At 42.0% G+C, this 19,360-nt stretch overlaps 1 protein-coding gene across 2 annotated transcripts in view; it reads right to left on the reverse strand.

Moving 5' to 3' along the window:
* The window catches only part of nlgn2a (neuroligin 2a), a 206,420-nt gene that overhangs the window by 44,251 nt on the left and 142,809 nt on the right, over nucleotides 1–19,360 (reverse strand). For both annotated transcript variants that reach the window (XM_034220548.1, XM_034220547.1), the window contains one exon: nucleotides 17,531–17,680. In XM_034220548.1, coding sequence (XP_034076439.1) covers nucleotides 17,531–17,680 — 150 coding nt within the window. The remainder of the gene's footprint in view (nucleotides 1–17,530; nucleotides 17,681–19,360) is intronic.

The following is a 19,360-nucleotide window of genomic DNA, read 5'->3' on the forward strand; positions in this document are numbered from 1 at the left end:
AGAAAATGAAGATGAATGATCCCCAGATTCAGAACGAATGGATCTTTTCATTAAGAAAAAGTACAAAAACAGAAGAGAAATGGGAGAGGGGGAAGGGTGACGGATGAGAGGAGGAGACATATTTACTGACGGAGACGGAGACGGAGACAGAGGGACAGCCATTAAGGGTTTGAGACATATGCACGGCAACGAGAGGGGACAAGATGAGCCGGTGATGGATGGGAGGGCCAACGCGGGGTTACAGGGCAGGAAGGAGAGATGACAGCGGCTGGACGCGAGCACGGGGGGAGGGGGGGGATGAGGAGGAAGGAGTGGGATCACAGTGTGAGGGTGGATCAGGAGAAGAGAGGAAAGAGGAAGGTGTATTCACTCGGACAGGCTGTCATAACCGGAGCCGACTGCGCATCCTGACGCTGTGAACTGGCGTGACCCGCAGTGGTGAGGACGGGGGGGGGGGGGGGCAAGAAGGGCATGGATGAAATGATGAAGATGGAGGATGAGGAAAGACGGCCAACAGAGAGAAAGTAGGAGGCGTCATTTTGGAAAGAGAGAAGTATAGATGGAAGGAGAGAAGGGGCTCTAGACTCATCTACTTTGTTGTAGGGAGGGAGATGGAGAGAAGAAAAAGGGAGGGGGGGTGCAGAGAGCAGCAGGAGATGTGTCTGAATGTTGTCAGATTCATACTTGAGTTGCATCACATGTAATACTCGAAGAAACAGACCATGTTTGCTTGGATTGTTTGCAAATAGTCTGCAAAAAGTGTAAATAGAGTAACTCACTTTTGGAATTGTTATGAAAATGCTTATTCTCAGGTTCATGTTTGTATTGTGTGCTTCTACTGTGATATATTTTCATGCTTTAATGTTCAAAAAGCTCTTTCTTTTTTCTCATACCGTCTGAAACCAGAGTCCAGTCTGCTCTGATTGGTGAGTTAGCCAGCTCTGTTGTGATTGGTCAACCGTTTAGACCTGTCCCGCCCCTTAGCCTAACTTTGGGATTGGGATGAACTACAGGAGAGAGAGAACCCCACAAATAGTGCCACTTTAAGAACATTTTCATTTACCATGCCTTACAGTACATATTATAATAGTTATATACTTGGTTGGGAAGGAGAGAGTGATAAATGAAGTGTATAAGGACATTTTTTGTGTTACCTTAGTCAAACACAAATGAAATAAAATATGTATTGTTTAAATGTTTTGGTGTAGTAAGTCTGCTTGAGTAAAATAAGATGTACTTCTATACTCGACCAACTCAGCTTTGTGTAAATGAGCAACAAGGCTTGGCTTTGTTAATGGATGTTTTTTGGACGTTACACTGCAAATGGTTTAGCTCTGAGCATTTCCACTATTTATTTAATATCACACATACTCGTGAATTATTGTTTTCAACTCAGATAAAAACAATTTAGTTCGTTTTAAAATGATCTAATAAGATTTTGAACTGTAAGTGTGAATAGGAAATATCAGCTGACAATATCAGCCACGTCAGTAATACTTCAAATTCTCAGGAATCTCATTGGCTAATATAGAATACTTATATAAGGACAGAGTTTTAAAACTGGCACACAATATTGTGAGTGACCTGAGGCACCCTCTTGCCTCTTACTTTGAATTGTTGCCATCCGGGCGGAGATATCGTGCCCCTTATTTCAAAAAGAACAGATCTAGGCTGTCTTTCGTCCCACAAGCCATCAAACTCCTGAACAAATGATGGCTAGGACGCACTGTTTACCCAGCTGGTCTGGCCCTGTCCCCCCTATTTCGCAAATGAGGGCCTATAGGCCCCTTGTCATGTCTGCCGATATCTGGTTTTCTTATGTCTGTTTGTTTTTATCTGTGTCTATGTTGTTGTCAGTGATGTATTGTCTTAACTTTTTTAAATGCCTCTGTGATGTGCTGCAACCCATTTTCCCCTTGGGGACTAATAAACGAATACTACTAAATTCCTCGTCATCATCTCTGAGAGCGGAGATACATCGTTTGATAAAATAAAGTGGCACGAAACTTTCAAATGAGCTGAGAGTAAACTTTTTATCTTTTAAAAGCTTCATCTTTGACGTAAAAGCAGATGATCGAGTCCTGACATTGAGTTATTTGTGACGGGTGTAAAAGAAAAATTGTGACAAGTAACTGTGAAGTAAAAACTTCTTTGCAGCAATGTTGAGCGCATCATCAAATGAGGGAAACTGGATTCGCCTGTAGATACACTGATATTTATTGAGAGACAGACAATTACGTACGGCCGGGAGATCATCCTAGTTTCACACTGTCCTTGTGCTCCACCAAGGTAATCTCTGCCCCAAAAGACACAAAACATCTAACCAACACGAGGAGAGGCGGGCTCCCAGAAAGCCCGCGTATACCTAATTAGTAGCAGATGTGAGACAATGGTCTACTTGTCTCAAAGAGATCCAGACAAGCCTCAACCTACACAGGGGTCTTTGAGTGACTACAAGCAGATGTTTGCAGTATCACAGATTCTATAAAACAATAAGAAACTCTATAAACAGATCAGATGAAAATATTCTCTTACAGTAACAATGATGTTGCTGTCATTCTTTCACTCAATGACATGTTCCTTGTTACCCAAATTAAACTTGGAATGAGTGAACTTGTCAAACTCTTTTCATCATCTGAGAGAACAAGGACTCATTATTTGAAGAAAAGGGAAATAAGAGGATGATCAGAAAATGTTGGATATCTCATCATTAATCTTGGGGACGGACAAGAACAGTTATTTTTTTAATTAAAACTAATGACTGAAGTGGCTCTTTCAAAGTTTCCCTCCCTTGGTCATCTTGTGTGTTTTATTTTTGGCAAAGGAAAATTAGGAAAAAAAGAAAAGAAATTGACTTATTTTGAATCACACTGAGGAACAGAAAAAGGAGGATGGAGAAATGGAGGGTGGTTGCCGGACTAAAAGGTTGGGTTTGAGGAGTACCTGGTGGTGCTTTCTGCAGATTTCCTCACAACAAAAGGCGGGAAACCTAAATCCATTCCATACATCAGGAATCCATTCCCTCTCTATCCTTCCTAAATCTCAATTCTGCCTGGAAATCTGTCACATCATGTGGAAGTGAATGGAGAGCGAACTTCCACAGCTTGGGGATGTAGAGCAAAGAGCTGAGGGGGGGGGGGATCAGTTTGAGAGTCAAGATGTTCTTGGAGTGTGAAAACACACACACACACACACACACACACACACACACACACACACACACACACACACACACACACACACACACACACACACACACACACACACACACACACACACACACACACATCACACACACACACACACACACACACACTCACACACACACACACACACACACACCCACACACACACATCACACACACACACACACACACACACACACACATACACACACACACACACACACACACCACACACACACACACACACACACACACACACACACACACACACACACACACCACACACACCACACACACACACACACAGTATATTAATAATGTCTTAGGTTTATTGGCTCCTCGGAGTATTCCACATCATCTATATTCATGCCATGCATTATCCATGGTATCTCTATTGCATTATTGAACAGTGTACGCGGCAAGTGTAAGGAATCAAAATGTACTGCGTAAACCTAAAACCTAAATGGTTTATGTCATGTTTAAAATGTGTCGTACAGCCTTCTACAGTTTGAAGCTATTTAGAAATAAAAGCAGGCGGTTAAACTTGCTGCCAAAAATACATTTCTTTAACTCCAAAGGTAGTGCTCTTTTAAGGATGTGCAAATCTATGTGAGCCAGGAAAGAGAAATAAACAAATGCACTCTTTTTATTCCCATATTAGCTTCTACTTAATTTACCGTATTGAGGATAGGAGGTAAGAACACCGCCAACTTGTCAGATGAGTTGCCAATACCACCACTCACATCTGCTGAAAGACATTTCATTTTCGCAAAGTCACCGGGACGTCTCATGCTTTCGTGTGTAACGCAACTGCCACCGTTTAATCCTACTCTATTTTCAAATAAAATACAAATTGTCTCGACACATGTACAAGGATTTCCCTTTTTGATCTCCATGCACGAGCAGAGGACAATATATTTTCATTTGTTTTGTTTTCGTCTGTCCTTCAGTCTTATCCTTTATAGTCAGCCAATTAAAAAGCACATTGCTTCTTTCTAATTAAATAAAACAACACAAGCAAGCGGGCAAATGTGCGAGGTGGAGAAGGAGGTCAGATAAAGGCTTTAAAGAACATGTTTTGTCGCTGGATATGAAATGCGGTTGACAATATGTATTCTGCACAATTAATTACACTCTCCGCCCACACCACAAATGACAGAATTCTCCTGCAGTGTAATAAGATAGAAGAGGCATTTGAAAAACTGGAACAAGAGAGCTAACCAAGCACAGATCAGAGGCTGGACAGAAGTTCCAGTATGTGTTCATGTTCAAAACACATTATAAAACACCTAAGATTAAATGAATCCCCCGGGTTTCGAGACCAAATATTTGACGCTCTACTCCTTTAATGAGTGAATTTCCTGCGGAGGAGCGCTCCCTGTTTCTTTGCTAGATGGCGTGGGAGTCGCAGGGTCGTACATCACACGGTCTGCTCGTGCGTTAGCCTTCAGGGTGCCGTAGCACTAATGCTTCAGACAGCGATGTATATGGATGGCCACGTAGCTGCGGGCTAGAATACATTACAGACAACTCTCAGCTGTGAATCACAAGCTCGGATATATGCTCAAAATCACTCACATACGGTTTTAATATTGTAACACACAGCGAGTTCACGACTTCACAGCCAGGATAGCCTCAGTTTGCAATAGGACGTATCTCCATCAGACCATTGGCTCTTGGAGACAGTCTGTAATGCCGTATTGTCGTATTGATATTCTGTACAAACTGTGAAGTCCACTGAGACAAATGTAACTTTTGTGATATTGGGCTATATAAATAAACATTGATTGATTGATTGATTGAACGCCTTAACTGCTTGTCAAGCCCCGCCCCCCTCAATAACAGCTGCTATGCCGATTTAGCATCAGATTTGAGCAGCAAGAGCTATCAAGCTTAAGCTAATGCTAGGTCTGTTGGGATGTACTGGTATTGAACATAATCATAATATTCAAAAATGGTATGTTGATACCATTTTTATAATAAATGATCCAGACTCTTTTTATTCTTGTTTTTGTACAGTTATGGTTATAGCTTCTAGTCTTCAACTCTCCATATTTGTAAGCAGTGAAATCCTTTGCCATAAAACGAGACAAAACGTATAATAGAGACAATTAGAAAGGAATTTGACTGATAGAAAATGTGGAATAAAACAAAGTAGGCTATAGACACCAGAATGATATAGTTCATGCGTTTTCACTTGGATGCAGAATACTTGTGGCAGTATTATTCTTATATTTCAGCGGTGAGCTACTTAATCCGAGTATGACACTAATAAAAATCTGGTTTCTATCTCCACCGAGGGTAGTTATGATAAACACTTTTTCATCTTCTCCCTGCACTTTACCATTTGCATTTTTGGTTCAGCAGAGGTTTAAAACAACTCTAAATCTTAACAGGCCTGCCGTGCCTAGTTATGTTTCCGAGCTATGATTCAATAATTGCTGTTTGGGGAAGGGTTTAGCAAACGGTCGTTGGGCTGTAGCAGGGTTTTGTCTGTGCTGCGCTTTTTGGATTCCTAGTGTGAATAAACACACTAAGAAGCAAAAAAACACACACCGAGGACAAAGCGGCTTCATAACTGTGTTCATTACTAATTCAACAGTCCACTGTTATGCTCTGAGTGTGTGTACAAATATTGACAAGAGACTAGCAGAGGGCACAAGAGAAGTCATGAGTTGCTGTCGAGAGATCAGCATGCAAACCGGTGAATGGGCGTGAATCACAAACACTGATCAGGGTTATATCCAAGCATATTACATCTCCTTAATTAAAATGAAACCCTGTAATAACTTCTGTTTTCCATTTACGTTCCACAGATCATGGTATTTGCACAGCCACGAGGCTTTGTGCCACAATTTGAAGCCGTCGTTCATTTGGTGCACTTTGAAACGTTCCAGGAAATAGCCTCACACAGCGGGAAAAATGTTTTTGATACACGAGCTCCAGTTTTTTTTTTTGTGGCACCACCTTTGGAGGTACCATCTGCCACATTCAAAGCTCAACAGATTACAGAGCTTTCCAAATTCCAAACTAATTTCAGCGCGTGTGTGTGTGTGTGCATCTGTCCAGGACACGGCACTGTTTGTACAATCAAGCTTCCATTATCATCAGCCAGGCTTTGTTTCCATGCAGCCGAGTGTGAGCAGTAGGAGGAAGATACACAGGCGAGCGCCACCTTCCCTTTAGGTTAGCGATAGCGTCCCGTATAGGCTCTCTGATTGGCAGAGGGCTGGTTCCCGCAATGGGCTGCTTAATTATTTAATTAGCTTAAGCAGCTTCCTAATGAGATGCCTACGCTGCTTCATCCTTGATCAGAGTAGAAGAGCTGGAGTAGTACAGGTGAAGAACACACACACACACTACCCACACCTTGTACATATTTATATCCCATCTCCACCACATAAACACGTACATTCTTTAATATGCTGGACTGGGGAATATGTGCAAATGCGCTCCCACACACAGGAAGCCCCTGAGAGAACCACGGAAGGGTTTCAATTAATAGGCCAGGTGTTGAAGCAGGTTGAAAAGGAAAGTGTGTGTAGCTACTTAAGACTGCAGTATACCAGAAATGAACATGGATTTTTAAGCTCTTAATATCACAGCTTGGCTTAAAGTTAATTAACAAGGGTTAATTTGCATGCATGCATAACGAGTGCGATAAGAGAAATAAATATAGAACTTTGTAGGGCAAAGCCGGAGTTCTTGGTGTAAATGGAATTGCCAGTTGTGAAAAGCCGATGTTAGGCTATAAACAATGCAGCCTCCTTTATGTCACTGTCTGTAAGCTAAACGTGGATCAGTTTATTAAGTGATCAATTTCTGAGAAACTGCTTTTTTAAGACGCGTAAAAGCATCAAACTTCACAATTGAGTATTTACAGATGTATTATATGTCGTAGTAATGATATTCACAGACCATATTTTAGCCATCAAACCAAAACCAGGCATGTTAGGCAACAGGAATATGTAATCAGGATACAATAAAAAGTAATCTGTAATAGATTACTCGTACATTTACATACACACAATACACTTATCTGATTGATATTGTTCTCTATGGTTCTCTACATATATGTATTGCATTCGATCACGAGGTAATCCAAAAGTATTGGAAAGTAATCAGGTTACATTACTTATATATTGTGATACTTCGATAAGGTTAAGGCATTTGTAATTGCAATGGTAACCCTGCCAAAACTAACACATTTTCTTTTTAACGGTATGTGCGTCAGTTTTTGTTGGACAGCTTTGTGTGGAGGAACCAGGTGGCGAAAAAGAGGGGGGCATGGCTCGGGAAGTGTCCAGGCCGAGAGGTGTCCTGGCTGGGGAAGGGGAGAGGAAGTGTGTGAGGATGTGTGTATGGATGTGTGGCTGAGGACCAAAGCGGAGAGCAGGTGTAGCCTGGCTCCCACACTGCTCGCAGCATCTGTTACTGTGCCACCGAGTTACTACGGCCAGCCTGTGTTTGGCATGAGTGTGTGTGTGGAGGAGAGTGAACTGCACGGTCGAGTGAACTCCATTCCTCTCACTACTCTCCTCGCTTTACCTTTGTCCAACTCCCTCTCCCTCGGCCCTCTGCTGTCTCATTTTATTATGCGTGTGTGTGCGCGCAACTGTGTGTGTGTGTTCACGTCAGGCGTGCTATCGCCTCTGACATTATCATGCTTTCTCCTCCTGTCAATCACGGGGCACCCTGGACGACCGTGCAGTCGCGTCCTTGACCTCACCCTGCCGATAATGCGAATGGCTTTGTATTACCATGCGTGTGTGTTAAAAGAAGTGCCGTCTGACATGAGTAATGAGGTGTACACAGCCACACACACTCTCCTGGCTCCAGGAGCAGCGTTAGCCAGGCTTGATGGGTTAATGCAGTTGTGATGGCAGGGTGGAGATGCATGTGAGAAGGGAGTAGCTGGGTCACAGTGCCCCCCGGTGCCCCGGCGCAGAGCCTCCTCCAGCTGGAGCCTGACGATGATCCAGTGTTTCTGGAACCAAAAAGATGTGGCAACAGTGCAGCCTGGCATGGAGAGGCTGGAATAATGGGCTTAGGAAGTCGCAGGCAGCGAGGGGAGCAACGAGGAAATGATGCGAATAGAAGCAGGAATACATCGTGGTTGAAGCACGGGGTAAAAAAAAAAAGCTCATTAAATAACAGGAGCGCTGTCCATGGTGCTGAATTAGATTTGCAGTGGCTAACGATACACAATAATACTACTTGGTTATGTTAAGGGAACAAAACTACATGGTTCAATTGAAGTATTTTTAACAGTTATTTACATTAAGAGCTGCCTTTAGGGCTAAAATAATTAGATTTATAATAAAATAAGGAGAAAAATGTATCACTGTATGCATTTGTTTACCACCAAGAGCAGCTCTATGCAACCTAGTGAATAGAACCACTTTTTGTGTGCATTTCCTTCACGTTTAAGGCAGCTTACACACTGCAGAAGCCTCTGTAGACTGGGATGTAATGAAGCCTAACAATGAGGTTATTTTCCAGGAAGAGGCACAGAAAAAGAACCTCAATTGACTGGCAAACGTCTTTTCTGCTGCTTCTGTCTCGCTTACCAACAACCAACAAGTGACAGCATCAGCGTCACACTCTGTTCTCTCAGGAGTAAGTCAGTCAAGAAAGCTGACGCTAAGGAAAAACCAGGAAGTACGTACAGAAAAATGTAAATACACTAACGAGCTGAATTGATAAGAGTAAACAAACACACATACAGGATACAGTTCAGCAGAATATGAATACTGTTGCATCCCGACGCCATATGCTGTTTATTTTATTTTAAGTGTTGATCTCAAAGGCTGTTAGTTTCAGTCCACAAACATCGTGTCACAGCAGATTCTCGCGCAAATGCTTTTCTTTGCCGAAAAACTGTGTGTACACTCGCTAACAGCTTGTCTTTACGAGTGTCAATCCCAGTGTTAAGATGCATGGGATGTTATTTTGGCTCCCCAAACAATTCTGTCGTTCCGGAGGGAGAAGTAGTCTCCCATTTAGCCCTGTAGCGCCGCGCGATGATTCAAACGGCTGTCATCCCTCCGTAATGATGATCCATCCGCGGCTATTACCAGCCCATGGGTTCCTCACTTACAAAGCTGATTGTTTGACATGTGAAACATACATCAGCATAATCTGCCCCATAACTCAGTTGCCCACAGCAAATTGTAAAGGGGGGGGGGGGGTTGAAGTTTGAAGGGAAGATTAAAAGAAAAAAGAAGATGAGTATTGCAACAAATACAGGAGAGAAAGGAGACATATGAAGAAAACAGAGTTGATTGAGATTGAGAAGACAGAGAGGAGAAACACAAGAGACATGTTGGATCTGGAACACCTTGATTCATTCCTCTGTCATTATCTCATTACTTTAACACAAGTGTTAAATGCTAAGTTGTTAATATATCCCCAAAAAACCCTACATGTAACAGGAGGTGATATATCATTTCAATTTGTTTAAAAAAACACTGAAATTGAATTTTTATCAAAAATAGTTACCATGCCCAGACTGTGCAAGATAACAACAAAAATAAAGTTGTGTTATGATTCGCTTTATGTGTCATGATGCAACATTGAACTAGGATAGTTCAAGTGGATTATTACGGTGGCCGACAACAGCTTCCATTAAGAGAAATGTGTAGCACTTTCAAAAGTGCCAAAACACATGCAATGAAGAAACATCTTCACCACTTGACAACACATGCGCAGCGTTGACTGAAAGCGCTGCAAGAAGCTCCAAACACAACGGAAACCAGCGGACACTAACAAGCTGGGAATGGAGCACCTGTTGACGTTCAGGGATTATAAGGTTTGCAAAGTGTCACTGTTGGCAGAGTTTGCCTGTTTCACCGCGTTTCTCCAATGGTTAAGATGTTGGCCATTGTGACGCACCTGTCGGCCACCGTAGATCATAGACTTAAAACCTCATTCTTTTCAGATTTCAGAAGTAAAATTGTCTTTTTTCCAATATGGGTCTCATTTTCAATAAGTAAACAAAAGCCATGTTCTCTATGCATTCACATACCTTCTATAATAATATGAAGAACATGGTTAAGGAGGAAAAAAGCACATGGTAAACTTCCTGAATAGTTTGGTAGCGGAAAGTTTCTCTTTTGAGCTAAATCCCTATGCAGGTAGTGACAATACTTAACCTTTTATGCATATTTTCACTTTAAAGTTGCAACTGACATTATTACCTTCATAGGTATAAGTATAACTCTTGTGTCGTCCTCTTCCTTTGCGTCATAAATCAAGCCTTCATTGTCCCAAGAGATCGTGACCCGGAGGCAGACAGAATTGCATAGTGGAAGCGAGACTTCTAGAGAACCACACTGATGGTGTCATTACTCTGCGACCATTACATGGTGCAATCAACATTTACTTCAGTTAAAGTCAAAACAAGTCTATCGCCACTTTAATATTGCATCGTTAAAGAGGCGAATCCACTGCAGCGGGGGGAAACTAACTAATGGCATCAATGTGTAGAACTACTTGTAAAATAAATATTTAACGAGTAGACCCATGGCATACACTTTAAGAGCATTTATTACATTGTGAGACTGAGGGATTTGCAATTAAAGAAGTGATATATACCTGGATTGATGATATGAGAAGACATTAGGGCTGAACGATTAATCGATTTGAAATCGCGATTTGAAATGATGCGATTATCAAATCGCAAAGCCTGCGATTTTTTTCAAATTTCTTTTTTCAATTTTTTTTAATTTATTTTTTAACATTTTCTTCTTGTGTGTCAGTCATCCACACCAATCAGAAGTGCTGTGCTCCACATGTACCAGCCATTGTTAACCAATCAGAAGTGGCCCATGATAGAAGGTGATAGACAGATTGATCCAATCACCTGCCAAGTGCTTTTGAAAGTGCCTGCCCTTTCCAAATGGCTTCCAATGGAGCTTTAGATGGTTGAGTCAGGTTAGTAATGCTCCATCACATGTTTCTATTACAGGGTGAATCTTTAACTGAAGCTTGACTTTAAAGCAACCCAACGGAAGTTTCATGTAAGTTTAGTTCTTTCACTCGTAGCTCGGGCTGCGGGGTGCTAGAGACGGGAGCACGTTGATACAACCTTCTTAGCCGGAGATATGGCCGCATTTTACAATAAACTTCCGTTGGGTCGCTTAAAAACAAATATCGAAATTAGAATCGCAATATTTGTCAGAAAAATCGCAATTAGATTTTTTCCCAAAATCATGCAGCCCTAGAAGACATCCTTTTTAAGAACATAGCACTTGGAATATTTTCTTCTAGGAAAGAGGTGAATTAAAGACATTAGACGGTATCTATACATGCATTTTTCACAAGCTCCTGTTGGTGTGAATCTATAGGAGGAGACAGGTGAGAAAATAGATGAGCGGATAATTAGAGGAAGACGAGAAAAAAAAAAGGTGATAGAGCATCGAGGCCACGGACAAACAGAGGAGAAGCAACATCTGGGGAGCGATGAGATAGAACACAAGTCTGTGTCAAAGTGTGTGTGTGTGTGTGTGTGTGTGTGTGTGTGTGTGTGTGTGTGTGTGTGTGTGTGTGTGTGTGTGTGTGTGTGTGTGTGTGTGTCCCACCTGTGTGTGTGTGTGATGCCGGCCAGCTGAGGTGCTAATCCCCTCTCGGAAAATAGTGTCCTCTTTTTCAATGTCACACTCCATCCCGCCCAACACACACACTTAAAGACACTACAGTCCCCCTGTCTCTCCCGTAGCACGGAGTCAAGAAGACTCATCAATTCTGCCGGGGGTTGCTATGGCGACCGGGGAGTGTGTACGGGAGAGTTGTTCAACCTGTGTGTCTTAATATCTTGTCTGGTTTTCGCACCGTTGTCTGGTGGTAGGACCGCACACACGGACAGGACTCCCTGAATACCACATGTTGACATGGTAACAGTGTGTGAGTGTGACACGTTTCGAGCAGGACTCCTCACAGCCCGTGTGTGTTAAATGCACAAGAAGCCGTATCTGCTTTGAGCACGTGCAGCACGGTGCATATATAATTGTGCGCTGGATGGATGTCTGCTCTGGTGCACATTCAGAAGCGGCTCTGCAGGTTTTATTTTTAGCATCACAGGCAAATGCTGCCCCTCTCTTCCATCCTCCCCCCGCTCTCTGCCCTCTCCCTCTCATCTCTCTCCCACTGTCACTTCTCTCATCTCTCCGTGTGTGTGTGGCCACAGCGTGCATACAGTATCGGTGTCGACATAAGTGTTGCAGCTCCCAACAAAAAAAAAAAGGAGAAAAAAAAGAGAAAATGCTCCGAGCTTTGTACGCCGCTGTTCCACCTCTCTGCTCTCATCATCATTGTTAATGTCTGAATGAATGCGTAGTCTCACATTCATCTCTGTCTTTGTCTCGCTCTCGTTCTGCCTCCCCGACTTTTGCATTGGCGGGTGTAGGGAGGGGAGGGGTGGTATAAAAAGCTCATTGGGGTGGAGGTGACGTAGGCCTACGTACTGTAAGCATGTCTGTCGCTAAGGCAGCCGAGGCAAGGTCAAGTGCTCAGTGGCCAGGAGAAGCTTTTCATTACATATTGAACTCCGCAGAATTCTCCGCAGAGACTCGTTGCCTCCCCCCCCCACCCACACACACACCCACCCACACACACACCCACACACACACACACACACACACACACACACACACACACACCCACACACACACACACACACCCACACCCACACACACTGCTGGAGGAACTCGTCCGTGGGTGCAGACAGGTACATTTCTACATTAGCATACGGACAGTCCGTGTTGCGCTATGTGAGTGATTCAATGGCGGTTAGCATTAGCGTAGCGCTGGCATTTAAATAAGGGGAGTCGGTGGAGACGGAGAGATCACGTCTCTCAATCACTAAGATGGAAAGAAGATTGAGACGGATGATTTCTCTGCCCCGACCGCCGTTAATGCCGTTCCTGTCTCTGTGCTCTATTTTCTTATGTGCTTTCTATAAAAAGGACAATGCATGAGTGCAAACAGACAGATACTAGAGAGTGCGGAATATATTTCCATAGTTTGCATATTAAATATAGTATAAATATATAGTTAACTCAGAAAGCTGTGAGCCCTAAACACTGTTTTATAATAATTAAAGAGGACATATCATGATTTTGTGTGTTTCTTATAGTGCATGTAAATGGTGCGCAAAGGGCTAAAATCCCTGTGTCCCCATTGGGCTCCTTTGTTTACTTCCATAACATAGTGGCATCACTTCCTAACACATGCCTCTATTGGCTAGCTCTCCAACACATTGTACGTGATATGCTAAGGGAGGGGGACATCTCTAAGCAGTTGACCAATCACATCAGAGCCGGCCAGCTAACCAATCAGAGCAGACTGGGCTCTGGTTTCAGACAGAGGGTGAAAAGAGGTGCTGCAGCACAGGCAGTATGAGAAAGATAAAGAGCTTTGTGAACATTAAAGCATGGAAACATGTCCCAGTAGAGACACTACATACAAATATGAACCTGAAAATTAGCATCGTAGCTCCTTTAAGAAAATAATGCAGAGCAGAGACTAGGGTTGAATGATTGGATGAATATATTGATATTTGTTTCAGGCAATTACATTGGGGCAAAAAAACGTTGTATAAAGAGGACATATTTTGACTATACAATGTTCAAAATGGCCGATCAAAATGGCAGCACACTGCTCCTAACACTAGGATGGGTCAAATGCAGAGAAACAATTTCCCCACGGGGATTAATAAAGTATATCAAAATCAAAACAAAACAAAAACAAATCAAAAAAAATATGAATCCAGGGTTTATTTTGACCAAATGAATGTATATGACATCCTTTTTTGGAAGACTCCGTGTTTAAAGATTTCACGTTGGCAGAGCACTTTGCAATTGACAGTCCGTTGCTTCTAGAATCCATGTTTTAAAGAGCAGCTTTACATTTGAATTAGCAGCGGTGCATTCAAATGAACTCCAGCTGCAATCATTTATATGATCGTGAATATTAAATACCCGGCTAAATTGAAAACATATGGAACTGCAAAACTCAAGGTAACTTCTGGAAGGCTTGGTAAAACTTGACCGCTGATTGAAACTGCAAAAGTGTACAGCATATGTGTGACCCTCGAGAGATTGTGGGTCATCTCATGCAAAGATAACCACTTGTGTCTGGCAGGCTTGCAAACATTGAGTTTCACATGACCACATCTAGCTTCCTGTATCAATACTTCCTGCTTTCCCCCTTTCCAAATCAGCATGTCCGATTGCTGAAGCAAGAACACAAACACAGCGGGAGCAGCAGCACACATTGATATGCATGAATGCACTCGGCTACATGTGCTACTAAAACACACACACACACACACACACACACACACACACACACATATACTGGCTTCTCGGTGTGTCTCTCTCTGTCAAAGTTAAACACCATCCATCATATGGGATGCATGGTGCGAGAGATTACTCACATTTCTCCCAATGATGGTCAAATTGCACTGGATGGCTCTCATATTGGGGAGATAGCGGCGGCGTTCTCTTTGCATACAAATGACAAAGTCTCCGTCTCAATTTGATTTCTCCTTGACTTAAAGAATGCGATCAGAGTGTCGCGGATAGGAAAGAAGATGATGCGAAACATGCCACCAGACTAGCGAAGAGAGAGATGAAAGATAAAGGGATAAATCAGTCCTACCTACCGCATCCGCTGACATGTAATCATCGGAGAGAAGGAACTTGGAGTATCTTCATTGAAAAACTAAACTTCTGTTACTAATCCACTCACTTGGATTCCCTCTGATTATTTTTGTCCATCTGAAAAATCTACATATGAAGGTTAAACTTGGATAAAAAGACTAATCTGAAAAGAAAAACAGTTGATGTCTCATGCCGAATAACCTTTAGTGGCAATTAGGAACCGTCACACATTGATTGGATTAAAGATCTGATGATAAACTCCAAAAATCACAAAGACGATGCAGCTAGTTTTTATATCTAAAGGAAAATTCCCTTTTTTCACAACTTATTATTGCCATGATTACACGGCACAAAGTAGTTCCTAGATATGTGAACTCAGGCCCATTGATACAAGATGGTTGCATGAACAAAAACACTTTCCAAAGGTTGTAAACAAGCCAACACCTGGGCCAGAGTATTGAAACCACTTCAGTTGGAGGTGATACAAACCACCAAAAACTGTGTGTGTGTTCGTTATTTCAAATGATTCCGGTTGAAATAGACATTCTCAGAAACGCGGCTGTGTTCCCAGATCTGAGCAATTCACATGGTGAAATACTTTTTTACAGAGGAAGATAAAACATTTTCTACCACTGCTCAGCACTGATAAATAAAGGCAACACGCTGCTGCTGCTGACAGCTTCATGGATCTCTGATCATAGTCACATTTTAAATGGCAGAACCAAAACACTTTAGGTAATTGCCGGCAAATGAAAATCTTTCATCATTGTAAAGTCTGTGTAAGTGCCTCGGAAAAGACAACACTGTTGTTTCTTTAAAAACAAATGTGAGGCAGCCGATTATGAAACGGCTTCCAGCAGCCCACTCTCTCCCTAGCTAATGAAATATCTAATGCACTTAGGTTCCTTTAGTTAGCACCTGCCTCCTTAGAGGCATGTTCCTCCTCTCAGAGCTAAATGACTTGGTCTCAATGGAGCGAGACAGAGTGCGGTGAGTAACACAGAGGGGAAGTCAAGTGTATTTTCATGAAAAGGATGACAAGCTCGTGCTGGAGGTGACAGATGAAGCAGTTTCTCACTCACAGCGACCGGAGGAGACAGTATACTTACAGCGCTCGGCCTCTAAAAGCCACCTTTTCAAATCCTTCATCTTTGCCGGTAGCGGAAGCTCAAAAGTGCATCGTAACTGTGCCTTCTTCAAGCAAAACACTCTGTAAAGGCATTTTTACAATCCTCGCTCTTTGTGGAATGAATTATACAGCTTTGGAAATAGAGCTGGAGAGGTTGGAGGCGAGGCGGCAGATGAGGGCGTGCAGTTAAAATGAAGAATCGTGAGGTTCTGGGTCAGTAAAAATGCCAGATCTGTATCTGATTTGCATGCTTGTGGCTGTCTCTGCGTTCCTCCTCATAAAGGCCTTTCCAGTAGAGTTACTGGCAAAGTCAGAAACATGCAGGACTCAGTGGCAGAATAAACAAGACCATAAATATATTTTAAGTGTAAGGCTGTAAATATTTGCATGTTGACCTGACAGATAAATAGACAAACAGAACTCTCCCTGCTTGTAACAAGTAGATTTCATCATGTGACCTTTATCTTGTAAATTGGAAAAGGATGGATTTACTTGATGTATAAAACAACTATAAATCCATAAAAATATAGACAATGTTGAGTCTTTGTCTTTACTCAAACAAATGTTCCTGTCATTTATCTTCCAACTAGAGCATTTCATTCATTTTTCTTTTTTTAAAGAGGCCCTATTAGGATTTTTGGGCTTTTCCCTTTCCTGTACTGTGTTATAGAGGTTTGCGTGCATGTAAATGGTCTGCAAAGGATAACATCCATGTGTTCCCTGAGAGGGAGTTTCTCTCCCACCCCCCCTGCCTGAAAGGCCTCCATTGTAGTCCTTTGTTTACTTCTGTAAAATAGTGACATCACTATGTAACACTTGCGGCTAGCTCTCCAACACATTGTACGTGATAGACTAAGGGGCGGGACATCTCTAAGTGGTTGACCAATCACAACAGAGCCGGCCAGCTAACCAATCAGAGCAGACTGGGTGAAAAGAGATGCTGCAGCACAGGCAGTGTGAGAAAAATAAAGAGCTTTCTGAATATTACAGCATGGAGACATGTCCCAGTAGAGACACAAAATACAATTCTGAGTTCTGAAGATGAGCATAATAGGGCCCCTTTAACTTGATCATCTTTGAAAATAAATAGTTTTAACGACAAAGACAACAATCTGATAAGATCTTCAAAAACTGTAGTGACAAAACGTGTCCAACATATTAAATGCCTCTTCTAAACTAAACTCAAGAAGTACTGTTTTTTTGTGCGAGGATCTAAGTGACAGATGAATACAGTGCTTTTTTAGTGCGAGGGGGGGGGGGGGTTTAAATGTGACGGTTTGCAGCGCTTTCATGCAGCATTCAAAGAAAGCGCATAATTACATAATCAGAGTGTTGAGACTGGAATAATCAACAAAAGAAATCCATAGGAGAGTGAGCGCTCATGATCAACGGCGGCACGGCTTGTCATTAGATTGATGAATTCTATTTATGCCATCCATCAACCACTAATCACGAAGGGTCTGCGGAGGAGAAATCGACTTGCATGTGTGCGCGGATGATTGAGTGCAAAGGGAAAATGAGAAGATGTGCGGTTTTGATTTCCAAACACTTACCGAGCACGCCCAGTCGGTAGTTCATGGTGACCACGATGACGTTGCCGTAGGCGGCCAGGACGCTGGCGTCAAACATGTTTCCGGTGCCTTCCATGTAGGAGCCTCCGTGGATAAACAGCATCACCGGCTTCTTCCTGCGGTCACGAATATCTAAACAGGAGAAAACAACAAGTCAATAAGTGTATTTACTCTTCTCATATTCTTTTTGATCACATATTGTGTTAGACTATAATATACTCAATAAACTGAAAATTGCTCGGCGGGATGAAAATAAATGTTTATGTCTGAGCAACTCCCTGCAGCTGGATGTCAGCTCTTAATAAAAAGGGAGCTCAAGGTCATTTAGATTCCAAGCACCGATTCCAGCAATAACAAGAGTGATCTCATCAAATGTTTCCTGGTGATTAAAGCAATAATGCTGGAAGAAAAGCACCGGGTGGTGTAGCATATTGCAGCTTAACCTGTCTATCAAGCCTCTGACAGTCTTTATTGTACACTGAAGCTAGGGCTGACCAAATCACTCGAACAAGGAGAAATGTGCGATGGATTCGAGGTGTTAATAAAGCACAAACATGGGTAATGAGTTGTAGCTGATCAGAAATCAGAATCAGAAACACGTTCATTGCCAAGAACAAATACAAGGAATTTCCCTTGGTATATATGGCGCATACATATACACAGTTAAAGAAGATCAAATGTAAGGAAAACAACCAGAAAATGTTAACTATTATAACAAAACTATTATAACATTAAGATATAGAAAATGATTTACATGAAATATAGATATACCAAAAACCTATGTACAGTATACTATGACAAAATACTCATATGTGCGAAATTGTTCTGAAAAGTGGAGAGCTGTGCATATATTAAGACAGGTAGCTTGTGTACAACAAAAACAAATTGGTCTAAATGTGAGGGCAAACGCTTCTGGCCCCAACAAGCGCAATATACAGGTACACAATATCAGCGTCAATATGTCACGAGGAGCGTTATTAGGGAGGAAGAAGGAGAGCCTGAAGAACATTCTGTGAAACCGACAGATAACAAAAGGCCATCGGCTCCTCATGTATCTTGTCTGCTATGAATTTACATAATTTCCTCATTTTATTTTTGCACATTGGAACTCCCAAAAATGCAAATGGTAACTTACCCTGAGCTGAAGACACAGTAATAGCAACCTTTTTTCTAGGTCAATTACCCTGTGGGGAATCTCTAGAGAACTGTTTTCTTGGATGCCATCGCTTTTGGCAAAAGGATCCTACCTTGAGGTTCAAAAATGGAAAGATAACTAAAAGGTTTTATGTGAAAGTCACTTCTATCATTAGAACACAAAGTTTAGGGTTGGTTTTATTGAGAAACTCTCTAGCAAGTACTGATGATGATGATGACTATATCATGGGTCATTTTGGCTGATTAATGCATTTCTTTTTTTGTTGCAGAGAATTACGTTTCTCCTTTAGCAGAATAAACATTGTGCCCGGGCAAAGTGAACAAAATATAGGCAGCCTATTATCTTATTAATGATGCTGAAAGACTGAAGGGGCTATATCCTTCTTTCTGTTTTATTTGTGCGAGTCATTTTGACTTATTTTAAGATCGTTGTAGGTTTTATCGTGCAATTATAGACCTCCACATTGCAGACACACTTGTTGCACCCACTAAATCAATGCTTCACGATGCATAACTAAAGCGCAATTTCATTGGCTGAAATGTTTTGTTCACAGGCCGGAGCAGACATTGGCCGACAACCATGACATGCTGATATAGACTCACAAAGTTTTATCCAAAAGTGAGTCTCAGATTGTTATTTATCTTAAAACAACATTT

The sequence above is a fragment of the Gymnodraco acuticeps genome, unplaced genomic scaffold, assembly GCF_902827175.1.
Source record: "Gymnodraco acuticeps unplaced genomic scaffold, fGymAcu1.1, whole genome shotgun sequence".
Classification (NCBI taxonomy): domain Eukaryota; kingdom Metazoa; phylum Chordata; class Actinopteri; order Perciformes; family Bathydraconidae; genus Gymnodraco; species Gymnodraco acuticeps.